Here is a 19667-nt window from a genome sequence, read left to right as displayed (position 1 = left end):
TTTGAGCATGACAAAATAGCCTACATCATTATTTTCTCTGTGTTATTTATCTTTTCAGGCAAATATGCTTTTTTTCCTGGCCTGTGAGTAATGTTTTTTTTTTTTTTAATGAATTCCCACGTTTTAGGCTACCTTGGAAAGGTAGCAATTCATCTTAACAATGCCCAAGCCTGTCTAAAACCTGAGAAGAAGATTGTTTTGTCCAACAGTTGTATTTGCTGGTGATTCTTGGCACGACAGTCAGGATTTCATCAGCATACTCCTCCACAGTAAAGGGGAAGCTGACATCGAGGGGTAGGGTACCACTGGCTCAAGGCCATCACGAACCGACACAGTTGGTGTCATCCAAGGACACCAGGGCAGCTGGCTCTGTGAACTTTTTCATATGTTGCAAGATAGCATGTCCTTGTCGTATTGGCAGCCTGATAATGTATGTAATAACGTACTACAATGTCATGATATACAGTATGTGATTTACATCCACAACGATCATGTGGAAAAATGATTGACTAGGTAAAACAGCGCCATTGTGTGGTTGTAAGAATGTTTTACAATGGACTTTTTTTTTTTTTTTAAATAGATGGCAATAAGGTTTCATACGGTTTGTATAATAGCACCCCACTAAACACGGTGGAGAACCAAGGCATTGACACATTTTGGATGTTCTGAGGGCCAGGCCAGCAGATAACATAGCCTAATATTTGTAGTAGTTATCTCGTCTTACTGGCTTCTACATTGTTTTGTATGAAAATCAACCCTGTCTATAATACATGTGAATCCTACAGACTGAGGATTTTTTTGTTGCTTGACCATTTTCTTATCAGTAGACCATTGTAGAAGTACCACAATCTAAATTGTTTCTAGGCTACATGACATTAAGTTTCCAGACTGTAACATTGTGTTATTTCCTCACAAAAGGTTGTTTCAAGTCTTTAGATGATAAACATTTACATGTACAGTGAGTGATGATCAAGCCCTGTCAGAATAGTTTAGATTATGTGGCTCTTGCCATACCATACTATTTTTGGGTCCATTTGTATCTAGCACAAATCATTTATAAATGACAAGGCATCTTTTGTTCTCTGACCTTTGGCAATTCAGACATTATAAAGCTTGCCACAAGACTATGAAACCAACCTTTGTGAGCACAGATCATTACTGCACCTACCTCTAAGGTCTAAAGACGCATGACTAATATAACAAGATGTACTACTGAACACAGATGTGATCAGGAGTAATCTCTCAGGCTGCAGATTATAGGATTTGGTAGTTGGATCCATCTGTGAATTTGAAGAGAATCTAAAGAACACCTAAACTCCTAGACATGGTTTCTTCCTGCTTGTTTCAGGCATTTGTTTTGTCACATTGCACATGTTCTTGAAACAAATCATCCTGGTTCACCAAATATAGTGGAAAATGTTTTTAATGGGCATGTGGTGGGCATTCAGTCAAGAAGTATCTGTACTTTTCAACTGTACAGCTCTGTAACTTCTCAAGTTTCTCCCATAACTGAAAGTTCTGTGTCAAAGTGGTAGGTACAATCACTATACCAGTTTCTACATTGTTGTACAACTGCCAGATGTTAAAAGATTAAAAATTTTAGTCAAGGCCTGTCGAGAGTTAAACTGCCCGACTGTTAAGCCTTGAAAATAATGGAACAGCACACAACACAAAACGCAACAATATGGTACCCTTGATTTAATGATCCCTTTATCCAAAACTTCAGAGAAAATTAAAACAGAAACAAAAAGGTCACTTTCTGAAAACAGATTTAAGAACATAAGGTCAGCTCAAACGCTACAACACCTCCAACAGAGCACAAGAGGACATGTATGGAGAAAAAAAAAAAACACAAATGCTAAAAATCCTCACTATGTACAAAGCATGTCTTCATCTCCAGAGGACAACTGAAAATCAGGGCCTTTATCATGAAAATTACGCGAAGACTGATTCGTTAGGAATAGGAATCCACAAGCTGCCTCCAAAAGTAGCCACTCTCGCAGTCAGCTTGTCCACCTGCAACAGAAAACGAAAAAAGAGGCTTAGATCAGTCACCCAGGACTACTTTGAAGTTTTTCTTTAAAAAAAACTTCACCTCCTTGCTTGACTGTTCACTTCTTGAGCTGCCAACTTTAAGCTATGAAAAATGTACTGTAACAGATTAAAGATCATATGTACAACTTTTCAGTTATCAGGAGGAAGAAAGCAAGGAGAACAAAAGACAACAGCCAGCAAAAGCTTCGGCTCCTCTGCTATGGTGGACAACATCACCATAGAGGAGTGCATCTGATCATTTACTCTTAAGACTTCTCATGCAATTTCAAAACATTCCAATCCAATTTAAGCCCTTAAGGCTGGTTCTAAAGGTGTCTTTTTGAGTCAGCTTTTTTTGGCTCAGTAAAGTGCGTTTACATATGATCTTTAAAATGTATTATCAACGCTTTAAAATTAATCACAAAAAAGGCTCGTGGTGTATCATTTGGAGTTCTCTAGGGGCTCTAAAGAAAAAGCAAGCATTATGAGTTTATGCAATTTTACAGGGGGATTATTTAAGGAAACCAAAACAAAGGAAATTAAAAACCTCTGAAGTTCCAGAACTGAAATACAAGCACACTAAGAATAAAACAGAGAAGTGCACAATAAAAAATGACATTTTGAAATCACTCTTTAGATTTCATTATTTAAAGCCCTGTAAGAGACCCATTTCAGAAATTGTTAAACAAAACATTCACAACAACTTTAAAGAAAAAATTGTTGAAAAGAGAAGTCACTTCCTTTCTCAGTTTATGCTGTTTTTGGCTGTGTGTGTGCTTTCTTTGTTTGTTTGTTTTTTATTAACGCTGGTACAGGAAGGTTGAAGAGACCATACCACAGGACAGCGTTTTCTTGTGCATGCCTGGCTCTCTGCCCGCTATGTGCGACGCCCAGAGATTTGTGGTCAGGTGACACACGGCCTGCAATGAAGTTCCCGCTGGCAGGTACAAACAAGGTACAATATCAGAATTAGGAAAGGAGAGGAGAAATAAGGATAGGTCCTTACTTTGTGCCCATTAGCAGTACATTACCTGTTAACAATGCTATCAAGTCTCTATGCTCTATCCTTATGATCACCTGTTAAAAAGCAGGAGGAAGAGACCAAGAAAACACACAAAAAACAAAAAGGAAAGGAAATCTACAGAAAAACGCTTACGTTTTTCCGAAAGCTTTAAAAAACAAATGAAAATTTGAGGAATACCTCTAAACCAGCATTAACAATTAAAGATCTATAGACAATTCATTTTAGTTTTGGCATTGGGAATAGAAATGTGAAGCAAAGCTTGTTTCGTATCATTATCCAATTGTTTATGTGTCTATTGATCTTTAAACTTTTGTGGTTAGGCCAAAGCTACATCTTGGTTAAGGATCTTACCAAGGGAAATAAAATTATCTAAGCAGGTGTAGTCAATCCCTCAGTATGGCTGGTAGTTGTTCTGGTGGTTTGCGCCATCTCGTGATGCCTTGCCATAGCTGCTTTGCTGGCCTGAAGGAACACATTAAGCCAGAAAAGTTAGATAGCCCAGAACATATTCAAGATTGTTGCATATTGCAGATAATACTAACATATTATTGTAACTTTTCAAATACAATCCAAGTGATCATGACATCAGCTAATGAACCAATCAGTAGCATTAAGGAGCAGTCAGCGATTCTAATCCAATATATTTAGTCAAATTCAGTGTCTTCGTGACCCACTAACTTGTTGTGAAAACAATTCAGTTCAGGCTCGCGCAAAGGACAGGGAAGGGGCAGAGGAGGGGAGATGGAGCAATGGGGGAAATAAGAGAGAGAGACTAATGTGCTGAACTCCTCAACATAATCACATCGTCAAGAAGGCAGAGATGGCAGAGAAACAACCAAAGAAAAGGTGGTCAGAAGAACAAAAATTAAAAAATAAGTGCCATGATTTACTCAATGAGGCTTTCCAGAGGTGGGGAGCCCTCCGAGTGGAAACGCATGAAGACGGACGCTTAGTTTTCAGTTTTTGCTTAACAGTTGGGTAACATTAGCGTTGGCATGTTTTACAGAGCCAATAGATCAGTATTGTTTTATCTCATTTGTATTTATCATAATGTTTGAGATGGCTAACCCCAACTGGTTAGCTTGCAAGCAGGTAGCTGGGTCACATGTCTGACAGATAACGTTAAATGACTTGCCCATGGACATTCAACTTACTTTCTAGTTTGACACACTCCCCCCGTTCCAAAGGTCTTAAAATGCCTCCTTCCTTCCTTCCTATCAAGAGAGCAAGGAGTGTCCCATTTGGCTTAAACCTTCAGTTCCGCTTTAGTCAGAGACCTTGAAATACGTCACATAACGGTCGTTTTTCAAGAGAGGGTCTGAGCTTCCTCGATGCCCTAATGGCGGCATTTATTACCCATAACTCTGTGCGCCACTCCCTAACCGGAGCTTTTCGTTTTATTTCGAAATCAATGGCGGACATAATGGTTACGGTGGCTAGGTAGCAGAGTCAGTAGACCACAAGGCTACAGACCGTAAATGTAAATATCAGCAGTAATTAAACAACTGTACTGATATTAAAAGGTACAACTAACATGCCATTCTCAAATTAAAGCCAGTGACATGAGTATTTCGGTGGTTTTTAACGATGTATACCGACAGTTAGCATACCTAGCTAGCCTAGCTTGGTAGCATTACCATTGGTTCTGAATGGCAGTTATGCTAAGCAGCTGGCTATCCCCCCACCCGGGACTGTAGTTAGACCGACGAAGAGGCACTAAATTGGGACACTTTTCGCTTGGCGAGCGGGGGCAGGTGGCAGGCTGCAGGCGCTCGTTACTCGTTGGTGCACTTTTAATCGGACACCTTTCGCTTGACGAGCGGGGGCAATTATGCCGTGATTGATTAACAAAGAATTGTCTGAATTCATTAGGGATGTATACGTTAGCCATGTCGCTGTCAGTAGCTCATGATGAATGCTCGCTTGCTAACAACGTGCTTGCTAACGCACAGCGTGATGACACCACATACTGCCGTCTGACAGAGCGCGCTAGTGTGAGCATTTAAGTACAAACAGCGTGATGACGCCACATCCTGTCTGCATAGAGTGTCCCGAATGTTGTAAATGAACGGTCTTTTGGCATACCTTGATCTCTCGTCAGACACCTCTCTGACTGGACATCGAGGAGTCAAGAGAGCTCTCTTAGAATCGGAACGCAGTGACTGCTGTGATGTCAGCCATAGTAGTAGGAGAGTTTAAAGTATAGCTGTCTGGGGCTGGTGTGCTGGCTCCTGGAAACAGTTTCGACCTTTCGATATTAGCTTCACAGCACCAACTACAGCAACAGTTTGCTAACAACTTACACATTTTTTGCTGTGTTGCTGTTCGCTTCAATGGGTTTTGCAGCCACGAAGGTCGAAAACCAAAAGTTTGCTAGCACAGTGGGATTATTTGGATTGAAGCACAATTCAAAATGCTATGATGGGTAACTTAACCTTCCTTGTTAGTTTATCTACTCTTTTGTGAAAACAATCTAAACAACATTACTCCGTTATGTTTTGGATGCTGTGTTTGCATGCCGTTCGTTTGATGAGGTTTTATGTTTGTTTTGCTACAACTATGAGACACATCCACTTCCATGCCATACAAGACTGGAACATCTAACCCCTCAACCGTCCATGTCAAGCATTGGCCCTCTAGCAGCAGATGCTCTGGATTACACCATATTTCTCTTTTGGTCAGCTAGCCCAGTTGTTAGTGCCGTTGCCTTGGCAACACGTGCCCATGAATTTGCAAGGCCAGAACTGCTGAAGGAACACTGAAAGGAGGGGTGTATTTGTTTGTCTGTCATGTTCAAATATCAACAGAATCGCTGAATTTTCCTTTAAGCATAATAATAAGCCACCAACACTTCTGCTCTCTATGACAGTTAACATTGATGCACTTTTACAACAGACACATGTTTGACTTTAAATATTTATCAGGTCCTTACCAGTGTAGTCATAGTCACCCTGACCATATCCATAATTCTGATAGTTGTAGCCAGTGTAGTCGTAGCCTGTATAGCCATTGTATCCCTGGCTGTATCCATCTCCGTAACCTCCGTAGCTCTGTCCGTAATAGTTACCGTAGCCTTGACCGTAATTTTGACCTAGGTATAGATGAGAAGTTTTTTTAAACAATGTGCTATTGTGATTGCTACACCATTCGTTTACTTACACAGAACTGTGATCCGTTTGCCGTTTGTGTTGATATGTATCTACTTAAGTAATCACTAACGTATTTCTTTGTTAATACTCCATGCCCGAATGCTTCTCATCCACTCAACATTACAAAGCCAAAACGGTTACCATGCCTGGTCATTCTAGAGCTTTAAAGGTAAGCATAACAAAAGCATGTGCGCAGAAATGAGCTATTAAGCAGGGACAGACAAAGCCGATACTGTACCTCCTCCTCTACCACGGCCCCGAAATCCTCCTCCTCCTCCTCCTCCTCCTCCTCCTCTACCGCCGTAGCCCCCTCGGCCCTCTGCCCTATTCTGTTGTTTCCTGTACACTTCCTTGGGCTGGGCAACTTTGATTTCACACTAAAAGTGAAAGAGAATAAATGGTTGAAATATAAGTGGAAATTATCGATTGGTTAAGCAATGTAAGGAGACAATAAGCAATATTATTCTGCTTGTGCACATCAAGAATCACAGTTTTTAAACTGCATTCACTGCATGTGTTTTTAGTAAACACCATGTCAGCATTTCTGCAATGCTTGCAAGGGTTTAGCAGAAAAAAACTATATACACACATACAGGAAACTACATTTCAATAGGAAGATGAGTATTCGTCGGAAGTGCCATACCTTTCCTGGTCCAACTTCATGGTATCTGTTCTCCAGGAGTTTCTGAACGGGTTCCTCCTCCACAAAGGTCACAAAGCAGAATCCTCTCCTTTCATTCGTTTTGGCGTCAACGGGAAGTTCAATATTCTCAATCTATGAAGATGACAGTTAATATAAACAACAAACAAGGTGCTTAACCACTTTTTAAGTGTTAATTACAACCTGGACAGACTAGCTGAGGTTTTTTGACATTTAGGCAAGACTCACTTAACAAAGCACTAATGACAATGTAACATAACTGTTAAGCAAGACTAAAGCTATTGCAACTTACATCTCCATACGTCCCAAAGTATTCCCTGATTTGGTCCTCTGTTGTCTCTGGGCTCAGGCCACCAACAAAGACCTTCTTAGGAGGTTCCTGTCCCTTCATGGCTTTGGCTCTTTTGGGATCAATGAGCTTTCCGTCCAACTTGTGCTCCTTCAGCTCCAAAACCTGCGCGCAGAAGGATAGTTAGTGAGTTCTTCACGTAGAGGTAAACGACCTGACTATGGTAAAACTATACTGCATCAGACCAATTCAGTAAAACAGAGAACTGTTCATGTTATTCATTTTAAAAATGTAAAAGCACAAAGCATTCTGTTTTTAGGTAACGTGAAATGACATTGCATCTTAGTTAACTTACCCTATCCACACAATCTGCATCTTTGAAGAGTACGAATCCGAAACCCCTTGACCGCCCGGTCACGGCATCTGTTTTGATCGTGCAGTCCAGTACTTCTCCGAATTTTGAAAGGTAGTCTTTAAGGTCTTTCTTACTGGTGTCCCAACTTAGGCCACCAATAAACATTTTCCTGTTAATAACACAATGTTTCCTATTAACATTTAAAGGTCAGACACACACAGAGACATCTCAAGCGCGCGGCAACTCAACATCTGCACAAACAGAACCCAACTAGCCACGTCAATGTGTTTGTCTTGCTTAGAGTCTGCAAGCGAGGTCAACTACCCTCCACACTAACAAACTACTGTCCAAAGGCACACCATCACAATACTCGTAGGCAAGAAAACAAGGACACAATAAATAATCTAATCAAAGGGGTCTGAAAGTAGGGCGATTTAGTGATTGATGAATGGAAAATCGCAAGCCCCAATCTTGCATGACAACATAAACGCCAGAAAGCTAGGTAACGTTGACGTTTACTGACGTAATCAGCTATTTTTGGTTGGCTACTTATTTTACTGGTTACACATTTACAAAAGTTATTAGCGAACATTTATCAAAAAGTTAAGAAACACAGTGCAACTTCCATTGACACGAACCTAGCTATATTAATAAATATCCGTTATATTTACGCTGTCCTCGTTAGCTAGCTAGCTAACTTCCTAAACTACGCAGACTGCTAATTAGCATCCGGACGATAGCTAACCTTACTTTGGACCACCATTAGGGAAGACTTCTGGTAAATAAAAAATACACACAAGCGCACTTGCCGAGTGCTAGATGTTAACGACTCTGTATAAACGCATAGCCAGAGTCTAGATCACAGATACTACCGTTACGCAAAATAAATATGCAGGCCGGTCTACCGTTCGCTAACATTAGCTATGCTAACTGCGATTACAGAACACTTACCCGTCATCCTGCTGATTTTTGCTTGCATTTATTTTAGATCCCTCTGGGCACTCGTCTGAGGTGAAGTCATTCAGACCGTCTGTCTCCATTACACCTACTGTCTTAATCAAAGTATATTTTATATAACTATGAAAAACCGGGAAAACCTAATCCCCTCAAGTGCTTTCGGCTCACCGCGTTTGATAAAATGGCTGCCTACAAAGGCCGTGATGTCACTCACCTACAAAGAGGAGGGGGGGGGGGGGGGGGGGTAAGAGGCGTGGCTATTTGCTACAGAAAGCACGGTAATCGCTTTCCTTGAATGTCTTTATTAATTTTACACTACTAGAGCGATATCGTGGTATGCAGATCATGGAACATTGTCAGAGTAGAATAGATGTAGTACTCTTTCATGCAAAATCTCTGTGTCGTGAAAAGGGCATGAAAATGCTACTGAACAGGCCTAACTAGGGAGGGGTCCCAAAACATACAACCTGTGACCCCATGCATACAGTCGAAATATATTTAGGTAGGATGACTTGAGTACAAGAGCCAATCGTCTTCTTAAAATATTGGATGGGGTGGATTAGTAAAGGTGATGGTGTTTCTTTCTGTAACTTCTTACACCACTCATTATGTATTGCAGTCTACAATTATCACAAACAGATTTAACCTTTTAACTCAACACTGCATGCGTCATACCAACACTTTTTTCAGCAGAGCGTTGACAGCTGAATCCCAAGGAAACTCTTGCCTTAAGCAAACAAATTAATAGATGGATACAGTTAGAGATATTAGGTCTATCACTGATTCCTAAACAATGTTGTTGTACTTCAAAGCATTCTGGAAATGAGAAAACTCCAACTAAATGGCAAAAATGTGTAAAACAACAACATGGTTAGGCTGTATGACAATATACGAGAGCTCCTACTTGTCAAATAAGTCGCTCATGTGTCCCATTGAGTATTTGTTAGGAAGTGCATACCTAACTTTAGACAAATCACTGAGATATAAACGATGGACCAAGACAGTTTGCATACTACATAGAAAGCCATAAGAGAAGAAAACCCTCTTCTTACCAGAAGTGGAATTGTTCCTGTCAAAAACTGTGAGACTTCAGCATCACAATTTCATATGCAATGCTATATTAAGAAATCGAAAAAGGAGAAATAAAGTATGTGATTAAAGTAACTGAGATATCTGCATAGACAATGCCCGTTTGTTCAACAAAATATCCTAGGATACATTTTGTTTTAAATTACAGGAAGCATTCCCTGGCATTTTAGTGGGAGTCAATACCAACAGAGATTTTCCCTTTTAGAACAGCTCTACACGCCTGACACCAGGAGGAGCTGCTGTGCAGTCGAGTGCTCGAGGTTTTTGAACCAGAAAGGGATAGCGACAACGGTGTCTGTCTCTGCGGTTAGACTAGTTTGTCCATTCATGTCGACCATTCGGGATTCGATTTAGCTTGCTAACCTAGTTTAGATATATCCTGAAGTAGTTGTCTGTGCTCTGTGTTTGGCTTGGAGATTCTGGGAGAGATAGACGTAATCTCAATGCTAGTGTAAAACCATATTTTCTGGCTTTGACGTTCCTCATTTCATTGCTGTGTTATACTTAGGTAGCTAGCTTAAGTTAGCCAGCAACTTGCTGGCTAGGTGGGGAAATGGCAACAGTCACTGTTTCAGGAAATATAAGTGTATTTCTGTTAGATATTGAAGGCACTACCACACCAATCACCTTTGTAAAGGTAACGTTCCGCAGGCTAATGTTGTAATCATGCAGCTAGCCAGTTAGCGCAACATAGCTAGCTTCATACCAGTTTGTTGGCTAATTTAGATTTCTGCTCGATGTGAAGGTTTTAGTTTCTTTTCCACAGGATATACTGTTTCCATACATCAAGGAGCATCTTGAGGATTATTTGTCTGATCACTGGGAAGAGGATGAATGCAAGCAGGACGTGCATCTCCTAAAGAAACAGGTAGGTCCGGTAATGTTTGATATGTCAACGCTATAATAACTATGTTTGGCTAAATGACTTGCCTAGCTATCTAATGCCACATGGTCGAGCTATGTATCATTAGCATCATTGGCGTTATACTGAAGACAATTCTAGCTTGCTACCTAACATTTGGATAGCTTTTAACTAACTTACAAAACCTTAGGTCATGTTATTTGTTAATGTAGTATGCTTCATCACACTGGTCCACTTGAAGCGGGTTGACATCGGCGAGGAGTGGTAGCTGTATGTAATTGTAAACCTATGGCCATAGGCCATTAATGTTACATGGCTGACCACATCAGCGTTTCAGTGGTTACCCTGGCAGTCCAAGCCATAACTGATTTGTGTATGGTTATCGTATAAACATAAACATTTGTGAAGTTCGGCTAGTATTTGTTATGTATGGTGATATACTTGTTTTGTCTGCACTGTGTTCTTTAATACGCAATGTACAATACGATTGCACAAGGCTGGGGTGGGTGAGAATTTACATTAGTTTAGGCAACTATGGTTGTGTGTTTTTTGTAAAATACTAGCTTGTAATGGTTTACTGTCATAGGCCAGGATCTGTCACTGAGGAAATAGGTCACGAGAGTACTGTCGGAAAATCTATCAGACAATCACATATTATTCAGGTCTGTCAATGTTGTTTGAGAGGGATCCTCAGTAACACAACTACATTAGCCTACTGTGGCTCATTGTTTGCATATCAGTTTGTGTGCATCTTTGCCGTTATGTCAACAGGAAGATCAGGAAATACCTAATCCATTTCTCTAAGGTGCACTTGCCTTTTAACAGTCCCAAAAGCAAAGTATCCATCTGTGAAATCACCAGTTTATACTGTAGAACCCAGTGGATACACCTTAATAATATTACAGAAACAATATTTACAACACTGGAATGCTGCTCAAAGATTCAGAGCAACAACAAATGAGCACTGAGAATCTGTATGTTGTGGAAACCCTTTTCAGCCTCCCACCGGCCTAGACATTTAATTTGTTATTTAAACCATGAGTTATAAGGTAATTCATTTTCTTCTCATAGACAGAGGAAGATCATCGGCAGAACCGAGCATGTGCTGTACACACTGTCGACCAGACGGTACACACGGACGAGGAGAAGGCCATCCGGGAGGTGGTAGAGAATGTTCTGTGGCAGATGGCCGCTGACAGGAAGACTACTGCACTGAAACAACTTCAGGGGCACATGTGGAGGGCCGCTTACAACACTGGGAAAATCAAAGGCGAGTAAGTGGTTGGAAATGTCTTACTGCTCTCACACTACAGTCCAAAGTCCAAACATACACATATTTACAGTAATTCATTAAGTAGGGGTAAGTTAATGTAAAGTGTAGGTACACAATTTATCACTTGCTGGATATCAGATTTACAACTGTGGTGGTGTCGGCACCATACCCTACCAGCTAAGCAGCAGGAACACATAATAAGTGGAAACGTAACACCAGTGACGGTTCAGAAATAAATCAATTGTGGATTTGTTTTGTATCACAGGGTCCTTTTTGACTCCAGGGGAATGATCGAATGTTGAGATTCTGTGTTGCTGAAGAGTAGGCTTGGTCATTTTTAGGAATCTGGAGTGTTCAGTGCCCCTTTAGAAGTGGAAATAGTCAAATGTATAGAAGAACGCAACAGGAAAATGTTTTTACTATATGCAGTATATCCATTTATGCTTTTAAAACCACAATTACATAAAATAACTAACATGCTTATATATTAATTCTGTTAGAGGTGCACTGATTGATGGAATGAAAAGCCTGCCATGTTAATTACATTTAGTCATTTAGCAGACGCTTTTGTCCAAAGCGACGTAGAAAGGAGAGAACAATGTCTAATCCTTATGTCTAATCCATGCACAAATCATGAGGATGACTGCTATTATTTTTCATTGTGTGTGTTTACAGAGTGTACCAGGACGTAGTTCCTGCGATTCGAGCATGGCGACGGCAAGGAATGAAGGTGTACATATACTCTTCAGGGAGTGTGGAGGCACAGAAGCTGCTGTTTGGATACTCTGTGGAAGGAGACCTTTTAGACGTGAGGCTATTGGATTGATTCCCATACAGAATCTAAGCCATTTCATTGACAACTTTTGAAAGCGTTTCTTCGAATTTTCACATCCTACAATTTCACAAAATTGCATAGTTTACTTGAAAAGTTGGGCCTTATTATCAAATGGAAAATAAACAACCTTTCTGTTTCTTTACCACTAGGCTAGTTAAGCTATCATTTATAGTGAATTTCTCACTGCACACAAAACAACAATCCATGGAAGAGTACAATAACATATTTAATAGAATTAGACCTACAGTCAACAAATTTGGGATTTTAAAATTCCATGACCGTTGGGACCCTGAATTATATGGTATTGCTTTAACACATTGGATGGTTACATTTGGCTTGGGGTAACTTGTTTTGGTGTTTTTAGGTGTTTTAAGTCACCTTTTGCAGGTCTTTTTTTTCTGCCTTCCACCGTCCAATAAATTCATATAAACGTAGGTTGTGCTTATAACTTATTGTTTAAGAATTGTACAATTGTTTTGCATTCATTGTTTTTGTTGTCCTCAGCTCTTTGACGGCCATTTTGACACAAACATTGGTGCTAAAGCGGAGAGTAAAAGCTATGAGAGGATTTCAGAGCGGATAGGCTGTGCACCTGAAGAAATCATGTTCCTGACTGACGTCATAAGAGGTGATGACCTTCTCTCTTTCACATAGACAGTGGTTTTCCTTGTTGCTGGTCTGTAAAACGAACTAATGTTATCCATCCTTGTGTTTGAATCGTATCAGCAAATGTTGAGTGTTCAAGTTTAGGAACCGTTTTTTTTGGCATATGCTGAATTAGTCTAGTCTTGAACAGTTTGCTTGTGACTCCTTATCTTTTAATAGCCTACTTGATGTTCCCACTTGCCTGCAGTCCTATCATCCACCACTAGTTGATAGTAATACGAGTGGATGAGATGGACTGCTCAGCTAGTCAGTAGACAGACAGTGTACAGAAGCTTGTTATCTCTGCATGTACAATTTGTCTGTACTCTACATATGCAGTTTGTTGCCTCTACGAATGACATGGTACTCTTCATTCTAGGGTTAGAAATGTAATTGCCTTGTATTGATTGATTGATCGTTTGATTAAATTATTGATTTTGCTGTGTGTGCTGCTTGCAGAGGCAAAGGCTGCTGAGGAGGCGGGCCTGAACGTAGCGGTGGTGCTGAGGCCAGGCAACATGGAGCTGACTGAGGAAGAGATGGCCCACTACAGCACCATCAGCTCCTTCAGCCAGTTGGGGCTCACTGGTAGCACTTAGCACAGAAACACGCATGTCCTCCTGCAGCTTTCCCTTTTGCTCTGGCCAACCTTTCCTTTAGATGTCTTTCTTTTATAGTTTTTTTTTTTTATCGTTATTTATAGGGAGTGGTAAAATGGTCTCAGGCACTGCTTAGTGAAAGGATGACAAAAAAAACTTCACTATAATGCTGCCACAGAAACTGCCATAAAGATGCCCTTGAGGTGTTCGTAATGTGCCAGTTCTTTAGTTTCACTTACAAATAGAAGTGTCAGCATAGAAGGGCCCCGTGGCGAGTGCCAAACTTAACACGTCTTAGTGAAATTCCTTGATTTCAACCAGTATTTTGTTTAATTCCCAGAGAACAGTAGTACAAAATCAGTGTTGTCTGTGTGGGTTGTGTGTATTGTGAGAGTAGAAATCCCTCAAATGAATTCCCTCTATTCCAACAGTTGGTTCTCAATCACAATATTATTTCTATAGCCATCCCCCTCGTTTGTTGGGCTCCACTGTATTCTAAATCCCTGTACACAGTAAGATGCCCAGTCTAATTGACTAATACCATATGAGTGGATGTTTTGTACGTTTCCAATGTGGGGGGGGGGGGATACTGTGGGCATGTCAGTCATGTTAAAATGTCTTTGAGTTACAGCAGTTTGTCAGCAAACAATTTGTAGCACTGAAATAATTCAGACATACCGACTACCATCACATTCACAAACCCATCGAATGAGGATACAATGGTCTGAACTAGGAGTCATTGGTGCAACTGAATTCCTGCAACATTTTAATAATATGAAATATTACAAAAGTTGTCATGGGATTTTAGCATCAAGAACTGGTGTTCATACCTTATAGCTACAGTATTATGTTTTGATTGGAGCACTGAATTGTCATAACCTGAAATTAAAATCTTTTCTTTGTTTTTTTAATGGAAGATAAAGAATTTGAGCACTTGATACACTTGTGGGATGTTGATTTGGGAAAGTAAAAGAAACATGGCAAAAAAAAACTAGTATCATGAGCTTGTCTTTTTTTCTTTTAGTTTTTTACAGAAATACCAGTTAACACAGACATTTTGACTCAAATGGTAAGTAATTCCTTACCCTTCATGTCTTCTTTCACAGCTGTGCACAGTGAGTTGAATGAAGAGTGAGCCATTCAAAGATTATTGCAGATCACATTCCTCAGGCAAACATGCATGTGGTGTAGTGCTTACAGACATTGATCATAAAGGACATTGTGCTGGATACAGCATTTTGGTCATAGAATACTTTGGCTATGGGCCAGCATGCCTGTCAGTCAGGACTAAGTACAAATAATTATATCCAATTGTATCCAACCAATGGGTGTGCTTCAGGTAAGTCACTGAATGTGTGGCAATAAGGCGCAAGGAGCAACAGCATCTATCTTAAAAATGAATCCGTATGTCTGTTTGAGCCAGTCCAACAGAGCAATCATTTCTACTACATATATATATATATATTTTTAAGTCAACCTGCCATTGTAAACACATTTTATTAGTTGTCTTTGGAGAGTGTTCTGTTGCTCATACTGGTTTTAGTTTGTTCCGATTCTGCCCTCCTGGCATATCCTACAGCTAGTTTGGCTCTGTGAGAATAAGCATCACTGCCCTAGCACTGGGTCCTAAAGCTGATCCGATTGGTACTCCGACACCTCAGAGAAGGTCTCAGACAGACTAAGTGGGGGGTCCTGGTCATCGATGCACACAATCTCAAAGTGATAGTGGCGGAACTCGACGGAAAAGGAGGCCAGGAAGGTAAGAAAGAACATGACGAGGGCCCATTGTGTCCGGGCGGCATGCATGTGAAGACCTTGGGCCATCAGGATGAAGTCTGTAGCGCTGGTTAAGGTCACAGGTTCAAAAACATTTCAATTCCACCTTAGCTCTTATTGCTCTGGACTCATAAGAAAGAAATAATACTATTAAAAATATGTACATATTGTTACAAATGTTCTTAACTCCTGGTTTTTCTCAACAATATGTAGTAAGGAGAAGCACAAATTGAACTTATAAAAGGTATTAAGTAATAAAATGTAAACATTTCTGTGACATGGTGTGTTTAGCACTGGGCAAGTTTCTGCCAGGACCAAATACTATGGCAACAATAATTAGGAGCAACCAGTAGGAAGTTGAATTTTCATTCATGGCTCTTCGGTATTTTATGTACATGTGTGTGTAGGTGTGTTTTTTTTAACCTATTTTGACAAAAAATGTGTCATGCAAACATATCCTAATGAGTGAGTTTTTAGGTGAGGAAAGGGGAGTTTGGTGACCATTTATGTGACACGGAAAGGATACAAAGCAGCATGCAGGCAGTAACAGCTCCAGACAACAGGAACCGAGGGATACCTGTCCGCCTGCCCTCATTCCGCAAGTTTACCTTCACCGTTATGACGGACTGCAGCCAACAAAACAGAGTTCCTAGGCCAAAGGTCATAGATGTGCCTACGTTGTGGAGCTCTTCATCATTGGTGAGCTGGACAAGGGACACACAACAAAAGTCAATAGCTGTGCATTGATTGTCAATAAAAAATAATAAACACTTTAGGCATGTGAATATTCATTAAGAAAGATGATGGAATGAGTTAATATAGTGGATTCACTACCTGGAAATTCCCCACCAAGGTCATTCCAAGGCAAGCCAGAGACAAAGCCACTAGACCACCAATGTTCATCAATGGCAGGCGCATACGTGGTTTCAGCTGAAGGTATCGCAGCACACCAATAATGGATCCTTTAAGAAAAGCAGATTTGAACATTTTGACCTTAAATGTTTTTTTTATTTATTTATTTTTTTACATATAACAAAAGGCATTTGATTTGTTTCACATATAATATAAGAATATTTTTCCATTAAGATGGAAAATGCCAGGCCAGACCAAAAACATAATGAATCATACTGAGATCCTAACATAAATATGAGGATATTCTGTTTACTGAACATGACCATTTTTAATTGTGTACGCTTTATGGGCTCAGGGCCGATTAATCTCAGAGGACTGAATGTGCATATGCCTTGGGTACAATGAGCTATAACTCCACATGTCCCCATTTACAGGGAAATCATCTTTGAACTAGCCTTCTGACTGCTCTTTTTTCTAGAATACATTTGCCTTTCAAACAATTGCATTTAAACAATTATTTATGCATTCTGCAGATGGATATGATGAATACATAAAGTGAACAAACAATAGCAAATAATAATAATTAATAATGTAGAGATAATCAAAGGGGCAATCAAACTGCCCTTACTACCTACCCACAAATGCTGCCATGTTCATGACTTGGCTAAACACACAGCTGGCTGGCGGGGCATTTCCTGCCATGCTGAGAGGTATGAACACAAGTAAAGAAGCATTAAAGAGCAAAACATTAACTCTTCAGCAACAGGCATGTCACTGCTGCTAGGTCAAATTATGAAACTGTGTACTGACTGTACCTTATGTAGGGAGGGGACTTCTGTCCTGATCTTCTGTGAGAATGAAGTGTGAGACAAGATTAGATGAACATGTAACAGTCATCTGGCATGCTGAATTTTGGATATGCTGCATTTTAAATGGGGGGTAATCACCTACTTGTATTCTGAACTGAGAGGAACAATTTTTTCATCTTCCACTGCTATAAAATATCTAAAAGCAAGAGAAGGTACATATTAGATTGAGCACTAAGTTTTTTTTTTTTCTAATTTCTTCACCAAAATAATAACAATGAATGATGCCCCTGGTGCAAGCAACCTAAAGTTTACAGTATAACCTACAGCATATGCCCCCCCCCCCCCCCCTTCAAGTAAGAAGACTGAGACCACATCCAAGGTTGAAGGAATATTTTGTTCTGTTTACTTTTATAAGGGACACAGACCACTAACAGATTAAAAAAAATAAAAATAAAAAATGTGGAAGACTTACACAAGCCACAGGCCAGCAGCAGTGACCAGGGAGTATGTTATAGGGAGAAACGTCCAGGGACTGCATTTCTTCATACTCTCTCATTCAGTAAGCACCCTACAGCGCTCTAGCGTTCCCTCTGTGGCAAAGAGGACATGATGGAATCATTAGCATCCTCAGTAACAAGTCTCAGACACTCGCTAACAGGAAAGTCATTTGTTTCACGTTGACAGAGAATTGAGAAAAACACACACAAAAAACATACTTTTTTATCGAAGAACAATGATAACTGGAAATCATCATTCTGAGTCAGTCTGAAATAATGAAAGTGTTGGTCAACTTTAAACTGACTCATATAATTTCCCAGTCTTCTACGGGCAGCCAACAAATTGCCGTACATTCCATTTCAGAACTAGTGTGTCGGACAGCTCCTATGCAAGTTCAGTGGTCAGAACACAGGCGGACTCACGTTGGAGGTACATTAGGACTTCTCAGTATATAACCTTTAGGTGGAATAGTCCATATGAGTCAAGCTAAGTTGAAGAAATACTCACCAATTATGATTATTTTCACAGAATCATGGTTAAGAACCAATTAGGCCATAGAACCGTATTAGCTGCTCAGGAGTGACATTACAGTTGAATTAGTATTTTACTGGACGTAAGTAATGTGAAGGAAAGCCGGATAATCATGATGAGACTGTACAGGATGTTTCATGGATGTGACCTGGAAATGTAGGCTACGTATTTTACCTTGTTTAAACTGACTAATGCAACCTCTAACAACACTGGACTCGAGCTTTCAACGAGCAGGTTAGCACGTTACTCCATAACACTTCAACTGCGTCAATGTAAACAAAACGACGCCCGTTTTGAATACATATATAAAAGCTAACATAGTCTAATTGAGAGTGACGGTGTCATACTACCAACAAGTCGTATTAGTAGGCTATATTAAAAGACAACTGCCTTCCTAATTGGAAGCCTTTAAAATGGTGGACTCTCACTGTCGTAATGTGCTACACAAATTCCAGGGTCTAAATGCGCCATTATAGCATCAGAGGAGTCAGTATCTTTAGCTTACCTCTTGAATAGTCAGCGTCTCTTGTGAGACACCGTTTCCTCATCTCATGCCGATGCGTCATCGACCATCCCTAATGAACCCGCTTCAAAGACCTTATCCGTTGCCGAAATGTGTTAGTGAACGACACTATGTTCCATAAAGCGAAATCGTACTACGGTCGGGATAGGAAGCGTTGCTAAAGCGTGTTAATGTAAATATAGGCTTACGTTACCTCAAAAGTAGCAGCACTGAGGATAGCCGTATTTTCTCTCAGAAATTATAGAGCTTAACCCAGTGACATCGTTAGGTCCGATCACTCGGGGCAGGTGTTCATAACAAAACAGAGGAATTTGAGTTGCAACGTCCAAAGGAGGCGCTGCACAGTGTAAAGTTGGAAGACACGGGCAACCCAGACGAGAAGTTCCGGTTTAAAAAAAGAAAGAAACATATCCTTCTTGGCTATTTCAAGAAGAAAACTCAAGGTAAATCATTGAGTGTGGGTATTAAACAATATATCGAATTAAAAAAACATTAAATGACGTGATGCAAGCCAAGCTTCATAGCCCTACACCAAAAGCCTATGGTGAGATGTCAAGTGAAGGTTTCTCTCTCTCAGTTTAGTTAAGTTGAGTAGACTTGCTTTATTGACAGGTTTTTAGAAAATATGCAATTTTATTTTACTGTCAAAAATAGGATATTTAGGGGTTACACATCTGTACACACCCTTAGCCAAATATTTGGTTGCAGCACCTTTGGCAGCGATTACAGCCTCAAGGCGTCTTGGGAAAGAAGCTACGAGCTTGGCACACTTGTTTGTGGACATTTTTCCCCATTCCTCTTGGCATATCCTTGCAAGCTCCATCAGGTTGGATGGGGAGCGTTGGTACACAGCCATTTTCAGCTCTTTTCACAGAAGTTCAATAACTTCAATTGGATTCAGGTCTG

General features: G+C 40.2%; 3 protein-coding genes across 4 annotated transcripts; 1 reads left to right on the top strand and 2 right to left on the bottom strand.

The window, feature by feature from the left end:
* Nucleotides 1-1688: 1688 nt before the first annotated feature.
* On the bottom strand, nt 1689-8639 carry hnrnpdl (heterogeneous nuclear ribonucleoprotein D-like). 2 transcript variants are annotated; one of them, XR_013968826.1, is made up of 9 exons: nt 8464-8639; nt 7513-7681; nt 7161-7322; nt 6851-6982; nt 6446-6584; nt 5991-6149; nt 3410-3520; nt 2870-2971; nt 1689-2016 (listed from the first exon to the last, which is right to left on the bottom strand). XR_013968826.1 is itself a non-coding variant. In XM_080847783.1 (8 exons), exons 1-7 carry the CDS (start codon nt 8550-8552, stop codon nt 3450-3452), a joined length of 921 nt encoding a protein of 306 aa, XP_080703909.1. In that variant the 5' UTR covers nt 8553-8639; the 3' UTR covers nt 1689-2016; nt 3410-3449. The 2 variants fall into 2 exon arrangements, 1 of the variants encoding a protein (XP_080703909.1); XM_080847783.1 differs by lacking the exon at nt 2870-2971.
* A 1217-nt stretch (nt 8640-9856) lies between these two features.
* enoph1 (enolase-phosphatase 1) lies at nt 9857-14743 on the top strand. Its single transcript, XM_080847153.1, has 6 exons — nt 9857-10195; nt 10325-10426; nt 11492-11694; nt 12369-12501; nt 13033-13156; nt 13633-14743. Exons 1-6 carry the CDS (start codon nt 10112-10114, stop codon nt 13770-13772), a joined length of 786 nt encoding a protein of 261 aa, XP_080703279.1. The 5' UTR covers nt 9857-10111; the 3' UTR covers nt 13773-14743.
* Nucleotides 14744-15398: 655 nt separating this feature from the next.
* tmem150c (transmembrane protein 150C) lies at nt 15399-18782 on the bottom strand (the record flags this gene model as incomplete). Its single annotated transcript, XM_080847776.1, has 8 exons — nt 18744-18782; nt 17682-17799; nt 17352-17405; nt 17216-17248; nt 17036-17103; nt 16383-16510; nt 16075-16252; nt 15399-15607 (listed from the first exon to the last, which is right to left on the bottom strand). Exons 2-8 carry the CDS (start codon nt 17753-17755, stop codon nt 15399-15401), a joined length of 744 nt encoding a protein of 247 aa, XP_080703902.1. The 5' UTR covers nt 17756-17799; nt 18744-18782.
* Nucleotides 18783-19667: the final 885 nt, after the last annotated feature.

Source organism: Sprattus sprattus (assembly GCF_963457725.1).
Source record: "Sprattus sprattus genome assembly, chromosome: 11".
Lineage (NCBI taxonomy): Eukaryota > Metazoa > Chordata > Actinopteri > Clupeiformes > Clupeidae > Sprattus > Sprattus sprattus.
The sequence above is the reverse complement of the archived record's forward strand: the minus strand, read 5'-3'. Positions and strand labels throughout refer to the sequence as shown.